General features: G+C 49.2%; 1 protein-coding gene across 3 annotated transcripts in view; it reads right to left on the bottom strand.

Moving 5' to 3' along the window:
• HSF1 (heat shock transcription factor 1) overlaps nt 1-12,376 on the bottom strand; it is a 108,464-nt gene that overhangs the window by 27,045 nt on the left and 69,043 nt on the right. For all 3 annotated transcript variants that reach the window (XM_045003466.1, XM_045003465.1, XM_045003467.1), the window contains exons 5-7: nt 2,493-2,568; nt 1,969-2,030; nt 657-753 (exon numbers count right to left, since the gene is read on the bottom strand). In XM_045003466.1, the coding sequence (XP_044859401.1) occupies nt 657-753; nt 1,969-2,030; nt 2,493-2,568 (235 nt within the window). The remainder of the gene's footprint in view (nt 1-656; nt 754-1,968; nt 2,031-2,492; nt 2,569-12,376) is intronic.

Here is a 12,376-nt window from a genome sequence, read left to right as displayed (position 1 = left end):
GTCCAAAGCCACCTGTTGGGGGCTTTGGCTGGGTGACATTCCCCTCTCACACCGGGAAGGCTACTGCATGCGCTGGGATCAAAAGGGTTTAATATCACATAGCCCTACTGACTGAGCACCCTTACACTCCAGTCCAGGTTACCCCTGTGGCCCCCCCATGAACGTCTCTCAGTTCTGACCATGGACCGCTGCTGTTCCAGGCCTGGGCTCACCCAGGCTCTACGATGCACCTCAATCCTGACGGCCGGTGTCCAGAGGACAAACCCGTTATGCGAGTGCATGATGGGCTGGCAATGGGAGCAAACGTTCAGCAGGGAATTGTTTGAGACCAAGTGCTCTTTGTTTGTGATAAACCCCAAAGGTGAACCCAGGTCGGCAGTGCGCTAGGTGCTGATGAACTCGGAGAGCATGTCTGTTTGCATGGCGCATGTTCACTCCCGCCATGTTCTGCCTGGGAGTTAGCTACAGTAAAAATCCCCTCTCGGTAGGCTACAGAGCGCACCTGCCACTTGGATATCCTGCCCAATAACACACACATCTCCTGAGCAAAGTGCAGTGTCAAGAAGAGGCCAGCTGGAGGAGCCTCAGATGACCCCTCCTTCCCCACACGGCTCTGCCCTCTCCCCCTCAGGCCCAGGAGCACCCAGAGCACTTACTGCGTATGGGGATGAACCGTGGACGTGCTCCAGGGAGTACTGTCGACTGTATTTAGGCATGGAATGTGCTGAACTGCTGTCGTTCAACATCAGGGGGCTGCAAGAGAAACCCACACCCACAAGAGAGTTACAAAGCTCCAGGTGCTGCATCTCCCTGAGAACACAGGGTCAGACATTAGCCAGGTGACCCAGGACCCAGCATGCATCTGGCTGCCCTGGGCGTGGAAACACTGTGGGGTCTGAGTCCAGTACTGCAGAGCAGGGATGCTACGGACATGCAGCAAATCCAATGCATCACACTGTGGCTCTCCACAAACAGCAAAGCAAGTGGTTTGCCATTACTGTCAGTCTTCTGAACTCTGCTCCCTGAGTCCACAGTGTAGCTAGCACCTTATATGCCGAGGGGTCCCGATTTGTATGCCTGTGGTAAGACTTTGCCCTCTTTAGAGGGCCATAAACAGCAACACCTCCAAGTGATTACGGAGTAGCACTGAGGAGCATGCACAGCCCCTTCAGCTCTACTTTGGGGGCAGCGGTGCTGTAATGGGAACTGGGCCTCTCTGCAGCTCCAAATCTAGCTGGGAAAAGCCACGTGTATAATTCAGAACATAAGGAGTGAAATGCTTTGCAAATGAACAGCATGTCCCAGGGGCCCTCACTAGCTCCCTTCTCCACCCAGGCCTGCTGGGCAAAGCCCTCCTAGCCCACCCCTGCAACTTCTGAACACCTCTGAGTGGAGTCTCACATCAGTAGGGTTTGCACCCTGCTCTGCTACAGCTCCGTTCCACTGTTCTACTGCTCCTAGGACAGCTCATCTGGTGCTACCCACCACCCTGACCACTTCTGCCTGCACTTTGTGTCTTTTCAGAGTGTGAGCTCCTTGGGGCTGGAACTGTCTCTCCCTGCGTGGTTAGAAAGCACTCGGCACACCTTGGGCACTACTGCTGTACGAAGAATCATCATTTGAGGCTTGTAAGACCACAGCCATTGTCAGCTTTTGCTTTGCAGCCTCATCGGTTACAACAGTTTATGAGTGAAAGGGGGGACTCTGCAAACCCTGCTGGATTAGCAGCAGAGGCTTGGTTAGCTCCCCGGGGTGAGTGACATTGTAAGCTGCCCTCTAGCTGTGAAGTGTGGCCAGATGCTGACTCGATGCCAGTGACTCTTGTCCAGCTCTATCACACTGGAACACATGCTACCGAAGTGACAGAGGGGTGGGATCACAGAGGAATCCCTTCCCAGTCACTGCTCTGAAGCACGCTCCTGCCTTTCCCACAGGAATCCGTATCTCGATGTCTGAACATAGACTTACATCTTTCTCTTCACCCCAAGGATACGGTTTGACTGCACCAATGAAATCAAGAACTGGATAAGCTGTGGGGAGAAAAAAGAACTCCTGTGATCATGATGCGTACAGCAGCCTGTAAAAAACAAGGCTCAGTAGCTGAGATCCCTTGCCAAGGGGTTCAAAGCAGCGCCAGAAGAGGACAGGGTGGAAATGGGGCAGACTGCTGAGCACTTGTGATGGTCTTTAGAATGACAGTTGGGGTTGCAGGGAAAAATACACAAGCAGTCAATTCAATTCCACATTATAACATGCCAGGCAAGGACTTATCTTCTGATCATGGGCTGCTGATATTCATGGTGGTACGAGACGCTGGTAGTGCCTCAGAATCTACTTGTCTGAAACAGAACTAGTACAACCACATACCTCTGCTGTTCCAATTCCCTTCTCTGGCCCGGAGACAGCCCACTACAACACCAGGCAACCCTACTGCTGAGCGCAGCTCGGGTCCTTCTGCGCTCTCAGGGAGTGGGGGAGCAGGCGAGATTTACCTTATTGACGACTTTCTGCTGCTGGGCATGTTTCTGCCTCAAGCTGGCCACTTCCCTCCACAATGCCTCATTCTCACTGCAAGGAAGGAGAAAGCCATCAGACTGCAAAGTGCTGCCTTTGGGGCAGAACAAGGTGATCCTGGGCGAAATGCTGGGACAGCTGCAGCAGGACTGCAGACATCTCCAGATACCAGCTCTTGGGGACACGGGAGAAACTTTTCTTTATTCACTAATTTTACTCTGCCATTTTTTACTTGCAGCGAAACTACAGCGATGCTAGACTCACACATATGGGCAAATATAGAGATTTTGATTTTGAAGTCTCTGCTCTTTTTTGTTGGGTTCTGTTCCCATCCCTGTAGCACGTGCTCCTCTCAAAAGAGAAGCAGTGGAAACAGAAGGGTTCACAAACTGGTGCTATAAGCAATCAGAGACTTACACACAAAGGCTTTGTCTACACCGGCAACTGAACGACAAAACGTTTGTCTTTCAGAGATGATAACCCTCCCCCCCCCCGAAAGACAACGCAACCGCCGCTCGTTGGGGGTAGAAGTATTTTGTCAGCAGGAGAGCCGACAAACAGCGGCTACAGTGCACGAGCGGCACAGCTGTGGCGACACAGTCATGTCGCTGAAAGCTGTGTAGTGTAGACACAGCCAAAGAGACCATGGAAAGACTGGGAGACTCTGGGGAGGACAGGAATAAGGGGATATGAACAGCTCCATAGAAAAGTGAGTGGGATAGGGAAGGTAAATCACGGGCTCCTATTTGTACTTTACTGTAATACAAGAACAAAGGGACACTCAGTGAAATTGAAAGATGGCAAATATAACACTGATAAGAGGAACATCCTACTTATATCACACAGCTTGTGCACTCAGTGTCACAAACTAGCTCAGAGGCAAGGAGCTTCGTAAGATGTACCGAAGGATCAGACATTTTACAGTACACAGGTGATGGGAACAGCCCCATTTTATCAGACAGTTACTGAAATCTGCACAGGCTTCAAGGCCAGGACAAGGGACTTGAACTTATTACACAGCACAGAGCAGCTTCTCTTAGTACTAAAGTCAGGAGAACACGACATTTCCAGCAAACACAGCGTGACCTAAAATGCAGTTCAGAAGTCTAAGGAGCTCGTTCTCGGCATATGTGAGGAGACTCTATGTGTTCGGGGTGGGGCGATCAGGGTGACTGACTCAGGAACGGCTGCTGCCTGTCACATTAAACTTCCCTTGCCAGTGGAGCTGCAGGTCTTTCAGGTACAGGATCAGTTGTGTGCTGGAATTGTCAGCCATTTAGTGCAGAAGCCCTCTAGTCCAGGCCCCCAGTACATCTACACTGCGATCAAAGACCCACGGCACAGCTGCGTCTGCTGCAGGTCTCAGAGCCCGAACACCTACACTGCAGTTTTTAGCCCCAGAGCCCAAGCCCGACTCAGCTGGGCTCTCAGATGTGGTGCTGGGTTTTTTTATCACAGTGTCAACTTACCCACAGAGCGTCTGTGAACACCTTCTGGAAAGGGTCCGTAAAGAGCCCACATTTCCCCTGACCCAGCACACTTGAGGGGGTGAAAACACAGGGAATAATCTGACTGTGGCAGCTAGTCCCAACCCCGCGCAGGAAGTAGTTTCTGGGGTTTGCTCAGCTCTGAGCATTGGCATCTTTCCTATTCAAGGGAAGAACCTGCAACCCCGCTTTGAGTGCTGAGCTTCAAACGTTCAGACAGCTTGAACCCAAGGGCTTCCTTCCAGGAATGATTCCTGCCCACCATGCCCGAGACACATCTAAGCAATGCAATGACGGCTAAGGTCCTACAGGCCAAAACTAGTGACAAATAATGAAAGATGGGGGAAGAGAGCGAGAAACAGCTACAGAAAGGCTCACAAACAGTTAAAATGATTTGCAAGCAGGAGAAAGTGCTTTAATCCTTTCTTTAGCAGTGTTTTATGAGGTAATTAAATGCTGGTGAAGAGTTTATAACGGCCAGTTTCAAACGTTTCATTTCAGAGGTTATTAAAAGATCTTAGAAGTGTTTTATTTCTACAATATTTTATAGAACTACATAAACTCGGCCCCTCTCTGCACCTGGCTCTTTTAAAACACTGCTCCCCAGGGAGCACTCCAGTCTTGGGTCACATGCTTTGTATTGAAGACCACTGGGTAAGGAGCTGAGGGGCAGCATTTCAAATTCAAGGACAGGGCTTGCGTGCCGCAGGGCTATCTGTACAAGGGAGTTGTGACTCAGCTCCACGACAGCGTCAGACATAGCGGTTTCATCTGGACCTTTACAAAGGGAGGAAGTTACCTTGCGCGGTAACGATAGTTCTTCGAAATGTGTCCCCCTATGGGTGCTCTACTGTAGGTGTGTGCGCGCCCCCCCCGCTGCTGACCGGAGAATTTCAATAGCAGTCTGTCCCGCCCGCATGGCTCCCCGCCTGCCACGAGGCTAGCCAGTGTGTGCAGGCATTCCCACCTCAGTTCCTTCTCTACTGCAGTCAAACAGTGGAACTCCGAAGAAGAGGGGAGGGGTCGTGGAGCACCCATAGGGACACACATCTCAAAGAACCATCGTTAGGCACAAGGGGAGTAACTTCTTTTTCTTGTCCCGATGGGTGCTCCACTGTAGGTGACTCCCGAGCAGTACCCACTACTGGAGGCTGGAACTTCAGAGTCAAGTCTGATATAAAGAACAGTACTGTGGCACCGAATTGGGTGTCTGTAGCCGAATCCCCCAGAATGGCATAGTGTTCTGCAAAGGTATGCACAGATGTCCAGGCAGCTGCTCTGCAGAGCTCAGTTATAGGGATACCCTTGGAGAAGGTGATCGATGAGGAGACTGGCCTCGTGGAATGCGTGCATATTGAAGATGAGGGTGTTACCGCATGGAGTTGGCTGCAGAGTTTAATACAGCCAGAGACCCAGCTGGAGAGTCGCTGTGCTGAGATTGCTGCATCTATCGATCTCTCTGCAATGGAGAGGAAGAGTCTCAGAGATTTTCTAAAGGCCTTTGTTCTATCCAAATAGAAGGCCAAGGCTCTTCTCATGTTGAGCGAATGGAGGATGGCTTTCCTGTTGTCCCCACGAGATCTGGGATAAACTGTGGGAAGCTGAATAGGTTGATTCATGTGAAATGCAGAAGTCACTTTAGGGGTGAACCTTGGATGTGCTCTGAGTGTGACCGTGTCAATGAAGAACACAGTAAAAGGGAATGTGCCATCAAGGCTGCTATCTGCCCTATCCTTCTGGCTGAAGTGATGGTGATGTGTAACGTCGTCTTCATGGAAAGATGAGTTCGTGAACAAGTGGCCATGCGTTCAAATGGCGGTCTAGTCAGTCCTTTTAACACTAGATTGAGGTCCCATTGGAGAGTGTGGGCCTGGTTTGTGGGAAGAGGTTTGCTATGCCTTTAAGAAACCTCTTCATAGTTGTGTGGGAAAAGATTGAGTAACCATCTACCTGCTGGTGGAAGGTTGCGATTGCTGCTAAATGAACCTTCAGTGAGCTACCAGAGAGACCTGCTTGTCTCTGTTTGGCTTGTAAACCGAATGTAACCAGGCTTGAAGGCATCTCATGCATAATCTGGCACGAGGAATAACAGATGTGTCCACAGCCATCTGTCCCAGAAGCTGGAGTCAATGCTTGGCCCAAGTTTGGGGGCTGGATTGCACTGTCTCTATCACCAAGGAGAGACTGAGAAATCTGTGATGTGCGAGGAGGGCCTTTGCCTGAGTGGAGTCGAGGTCAGCGCCTATGAATTCTAGTCTCTGCACTGGTATTAAGGTCGATTTTTGATCACTGATCTGTAGACCCAGATTCAGAAACAGTCCCATTTCTGAGTGACCCATTGAGCCTCTGTGTAGGACCGTGCTGTGAGAAGGCGATTGTTTAGGTAAGGATAAATCATTATGTCCTACGTGGGCTGCTACAACTGAGAGGAGCTTGGAGCACACCCTGGGACTGATGAGAGGCCGACAGGGAGTGCCCTGTACTGGTAGCTGTCCTGGCCCAGCGTGAATCTGAGGTAACGCCTGTGACTTGCTATGATAAAAGTGTGGAAATATGTCCTTAAGGTTGAGGGCCGAGAACTGATCTCTTTCTTCTAATGCAGGGATGACTGCTGATAGGGTGACCATCTTGAACATTTGCACTTTGACATAACCGTTGAGCGCTCCGAGGTCCAATATGGGTCTCCAACCTCCCTTTTTCTTTGGTATCAAAAAGTAATGAGAGTAGAAGCCTTTGCCTCTGAGATGTACCAGCACAGGCTCTATAGCTCCTATGCTGAGATGGAAAGGACAGGAGTACGGATAGATACTAACAAGGCTGCTACTCTGAATGCTGAGATGGTTACATCTTGACGTAGTAGACTCTTGTGAGAAGGGTCCCTGACAAGGGATGGGGAAGGGTGTTTGGGAGGGGGATGGGAGGAGAAGTGGATGGCATATCAACACCCACTTGTCGGAGGTTATCCCTCCCCAGGTGCTGAGGAATGGGGTCAGCCAGTCTCCGAAGGGAGGAGTGGGGTTTCCCAGTGTAAGGTAGCAAGGAGAGTGCCACCTCGACCAACCCATCAAAACTGCCACTTCGAGGTTGAGGGCTGAGACGAAGTCGGTTGCAGTCTCGATTGCTTTTGCTTGGAGAAACTTAGATTTCTTTCTCTGTCGTTCATAAGATCTCTGTGATGAGTACTGAGAGGTATACTGCGATGACCGGGGCTTAAACTGTGGTTGAGGGCTGTATTTTCTCTTGTAGGCCAGCATGTATATCCCTAGGGATCCAAGAGTCGCCTGAGAATCCTTCTACGTGTGAAGGGATGGGTCTTCCTTTTTGGCGAACAACTTCGTTCCCTCGAAGGGAAGGTCCACCACCATGATTTGGATCTCTTTAGGGAAGCCAGACAAATGCAGCCGCAAAGCCCTTCTCAATCATGGCCTTAGAAACTGAACGTGCCACCATGTCTGCCGCATCTAATAAGGATTGGAGAGATTTTTTGCCACCAGCTGGCCCTCTTAATTATGGCCATAAATTTGTCTTTGTGGGAGTCTGGGAGCTGATCAATAAAATAACCTGGTTTCACACAAGTCTGGTATTTATATTTGGCTAACAAGTCCTGGTAATTTGCTACCCAGAACTGAAGAGTGGCTGATGAATACGCTTTTCTGCCAAACAGGTCTAAATGTTTCCTGTCTCAGACATATGGGGTGGATTTAAACTGGTATTGGTGGCTCCTAGAATTAACTGCATACACAAGGTTGGAATTTGTAGGTAAGTGGGAAAGTAAAAATTCCACGCCCTTTGCCAGCACATAATACTTTTTGTCCATCTGCTTGCATTTCGGCGGGACAGATGCAGGAAAGATAGGCAGGGCAGAAAAGGTGGGGGAGTTGCGTTGTATGTAAGAGAGCAGTATGACTGCTCAGAGCTCCAGTATGAAACTGCAGAAAAATCTGAGAGTCTCTGGATTAAATTTAGAAGTATGAACAACAAGGGTAATGTCGTGGTGGGAGTCTGCTACAGACCACCAGACCAGGGGGATGAGGTGGACGAGGCTTTCTTCCAGCAACTAACAGAAGTTGCTAGATCACAGGCCCTGGTTCTCATGGGTGACTTTAATCACCCCGATATCTGCTGGGAGAGCAATACAGCAGTGCACAGACAATCCAGGAAGTTTCTGGAAAGTGTAGGGGACAATTTCCTGGTGCAAGTGCTGGAGGAACCAACTAGGGGAAAAGCTCTTCTTGACCTGCTGCTCACAAACAGGGAAGAAATAGTAGAGGAAGCAATAGTGGATGGGAACCTGGGAGGCAGTGACCATGAGATGGTCGAGTTCAGGATCCTGACACAAGGAAGAAAGGAGAGCAGTAGAACAGAGACCCTGGACTTCAGAAAAGCAGACTTCGACTCCCTCAGGGAACTGATGGGCAAGGTCACCTGGGAGAATAACATGACGGGGAAAGGAGTCGAGGAAAGCTGGCTGTATTTTAAAGAATCCTTAATTGAGGTTGCAGGAACAAACCATCCCGATGTGTAGGAAGAAAAGTAAATATGGCAGGCGACCAGCTTGGCTTAACAGTGAAATCCTTGCTCGTCTTAAACACAAAAAAACAGCTTACAAGAAGTGGAAGATTGGACAAATAACCAGGGAGGAGTATAAAAGTATTGCTCAGGCATGCAGGAGTGAAATTAGGAAGGCCAAATCACACTTGGAGTTGCAGCTAGCCGGAGATGTTAGGAGTAACAAGAAGGGTTTCTTCAGGTATGTTAGCAACAAGAAGAAAGTATCAGAGGGGTAGCCGTGTTAGTCTGGTTCTGTAAAAGCAGCAAAGAATCCTGTGGCACCTTATAGACTAACAGACGTTTTGCAGCATGAGCTTTCGTGGGTGAAGGCAAGGCAAGGCATCCGAAGAAGTGGGTATTCACCCACGAAAGCTCATGCTGCAAAACGTCTGTTAGTCTATAAGGTGCCACAGGATTCTTTGCTGCTTTTAACAAGAAGAAAGTCAAGGAAAGTGTGGGCCCCTTGCTGAATGAGGGAGGGAACCTAGTGACAGAGGATGTGGAGAAAGCTAGTGTACTCAATGCTTTTTTTGCCTCTGTCTTCACAGACAAGGTCAGCTCCCAGACAGCTGCACTCTGCAGCACGGTATGGGGAGGAGGTGACCAGCTCTCTGTGGAGAAAGAAGTAGTTCGGGACTATTTAGAAAAGCTGGACGAGCACAAGTCCATGGGGCCGGATGCACTGCATCCGAGGGTGCTAAAGGAGTTGGCTGATGAGATTGCAGAGCCATTGGCCATTATCTTTGAAAAATCATGGCGATCGGGGGAGGTCTCGGATGACTGGAAAAAAGCTAATGTAGTGCCCATCTTTAAAAAAGGGAAGAAGGAAGATCCAGGGAACTACAGGCCAGTCAGTCTCACCTCAGTCCCTGGAAAAATCATGGAACAGGTCCTCAAGGAATCAATTCTGAACCACTTAAAGGAGGGGAAAGTGATCAGGAACAGTCAGCATGGATTCCCCAAGGGCAAGTCATGCCTGACTAACCTAATTGCCTTCTATGATGAGATAACTGGCTCTGTGGATGAGGAAAAAGCAGTGGATGTGCTATTTCTGGACTTTAGCAAAGCTTTTGATACAGTCTCCCACAGTATTCTTGCCAGCAAGTTAAAGAAGTATGGGCTGGATGAATGGACGGTAAGGTGGATAGAAAACTGGCTAGATGGTTGGGCTCAACGGGTAGTGATCAATGGTTCCATGTCTAGTTGGCAGCCGGTATCAAGTGGAGTGCCCCAAGGGTCAGTGCTGGGGCCGGTTTTGTTCAATATCTTCATTAACTATTTGGAGGATGGTGTGGACTGCACCCTTAGCAAGTTTGCAAATGACACTAAACTGGGAGAAGTGGTTGATACGCTGGAGGGTAGGGACAGGATACAGAGGGACCTAGACAAATTAGAGGATTGGGCCAAAAGAAATATGATGAGGTTCAACAAGGACAAGTGCAGAGTCCTGCACTTAGGACGGAAGAATCCCATGCACTGCTACAGACTAGGGACCGAATGACTGGGCAGCAGTTCTGCAGAAAAGGACCTAGGGGTTATGGTGGACGAAAAGCTGAATATGAGTCAACAGTGTGCCCTTGTTGCCAAGAAGGCTAATGGCATTTTGGGTTGTATAAGTAGGGGCATTTCCAGCAGATCGAGGGACGTGATCATTCCCCTCTATTCAGCACTGGTGAGGCCTCATTTGGAGTACTGTGTCCAGTTTTGGGCCCCACACTACAAGAAGGATGTGGATAAATTGGAGAGAGTCCAGCGGAGGGCAACAAAAATGATTAGGGGGCTGGAGCACCTGACTTATGAGGAGAGGCTGAGGGAACTGAGATTGTTTAGCCTGCAGAAGAGAAGAATGAGGGGGGATTTGATAGCTGCTTTCAACTACCTGAAAGGGGGTTCCAAAGAGGATGGATCTAGACTGTTCTCAGTGGTAGAAGATGACAGAACAAGGAGTAATGGTCTCAAGTTGCAGAGGGGGAGGTTTAGGTTGGACATTAGGAAAAACTTTTTCACTAGTAGGGTGAAGAACTGGAATGGGTTACCTAGGGAGGTAATGGAATCTCCTTCCTTAGAGGTTTTTAAGGTCAGGCTTGACAAAGCCCTGGCTGGGATGATTTAGTTGGGTTTGGTCCTGCTTTGAGCAGGGGGTTGGACTAGATGACCTCCTGAGGTCCCTTCCAACCCTGAGATTCTATGATAATTACTAGCCATAAAGCTAATCTTTGGGGGTTTTTACCCAAAGCAGTTTTAACTGAAGGAAGGATAAAGGAATTGTTGTCCCAAATGCATCCTGATAATTAAAATTGCCCTAGGAAGACTTTTTCAAATAGGAGGGACTGTTCTCCTGGGGATCCTTGTGAGCCTTTAATAACAAATGACTGCCTCCTCTGGCTGCAAGAGAGAACAAACATCATTGGCCGTGACTGGCTGAGGTCTCCCTTGGAGGATGATCACAGGCCTCTTGAGGCATGTCTACACTGCAGCTAGGAGATGCTAGCACGCCAAAAATAGCTGTGTGAATGTTGCAGCATGGGCAGAGACTTGGGCTGGCCACAGGGTTGGCGGTGTTCTAGCACCGAGCCTCCTCTGGTGCTGTACTAGCCACACGGCTATGTTTAGCACACTAGCTCAAGCCCTGCCAACACAGGTCTGTCTGCCTGGGCTGGGAGGCCTGCTCCCAGCTGCAGTGTAGACGTATCCTTGGCGGGGCTGGAGAGCTGGGCTTCTGTTTCAAGATGCCCAGTTTTTCTGACTAGACCTGCACGTCTGTCTCTATGCCAAGGCCATCTGTGAGGTGGGAGTAAGCCCGAGCACAAACATATGGGAAGAGAATCTGTTTCTGGGGGAGTTGGTCCTCAGACCCGCTGCGTAAAAAAATCTGTGTATGTCTCAGGGTTTTGTACTGGTGCTCATCACCATCATATCTGATCCCCATATGTGGCATCAGTTTACACACACTGCACTTTCCTTCCATCTGAGAAGGGCTGGTGTGTTTGTGGACATTATATGTTCTTTGTGAAGACGACCCAGATAATTCTAGCCAGCTTCTCTGAATGTGAACATGTTTCACCTTACTTGTTCGTTGGCTGCAGCAACTCCTGCCTTTAGACATAGACAGGACATAAGGGACAGCAGTCCGGCATGGTAAAAGAGCTAGAGCAGGGGTAGGCAACCTATGGCACGCGTGCCAAAGGCAGCACGTGTGCCGATTTTCAGCGGCACTCACACTGCCCGGGTCCTGGCCACCGGTCCAGGGGCTCTGCATTTTAATTTAATTTTAAATTAAGCTTCTTAAATATTTTAAAAACCTTATTTACTTTACATACAACAATAGTTTAGTTATATATTATAGACTTATAGAAAGAGACCTTCTAAAAACGTTAAAATGTATGACTGGCACGCAAAACCTTAAATTAGAGTGAATAAATGAAGACTCGGCACAGCACTTCTGAAAGGTTGCCGACCCCTGAGCTAGAGAGTTGCTTATTCTTCTTCGAGTAGTGTCCCTAAGTGTGCTCCACTGTAGGTGTGTGTGTGCCCCCATGCTGCTGATCAGAGAATTTCAGTAGCAGTCTGTCCCACCTGCACATGCGTGGCTCCCCACCTGCCATGAGGCTCAGCATTCCTTCCTCAGTTCCTTCTCAACTACCCTGGCTAGAGACTCTCTGTTCATGGATCATTACCTCCCTACAGTTTTGCAATTTTAGCTTCATTTGAAGCCTTTTTTCTTTTTTGTACTTTGTTTTAGTTGGCCGTGCCAATAAAGAAAAAAGGGTTTGCCTCTTGCCAACCCCAGTGTGGGGGGACCTCCCTGGCTCTCCAGGCTTCAA

This window comes from Mauremys mutica, chromosome 2 (genome assembly GCF_020497125.1).
Source record: "Mauremys mutica isolate MM-2020 ecotype Southern chromosome 2, ASM2049712v1, whole genome shotgun sequence".
Taxonomy (NCBI): domain Eukaryota; kingdom Metazoa; phylum Chordata; order Testudines; family Geoemydidae; genus Mauremys; species Mauremys mutica.
The sequence above is the reverse complement of the archived record's forward strand: the minus strand, read 5'-3'. Positions and strand labels throughout refer to the sequence as shown.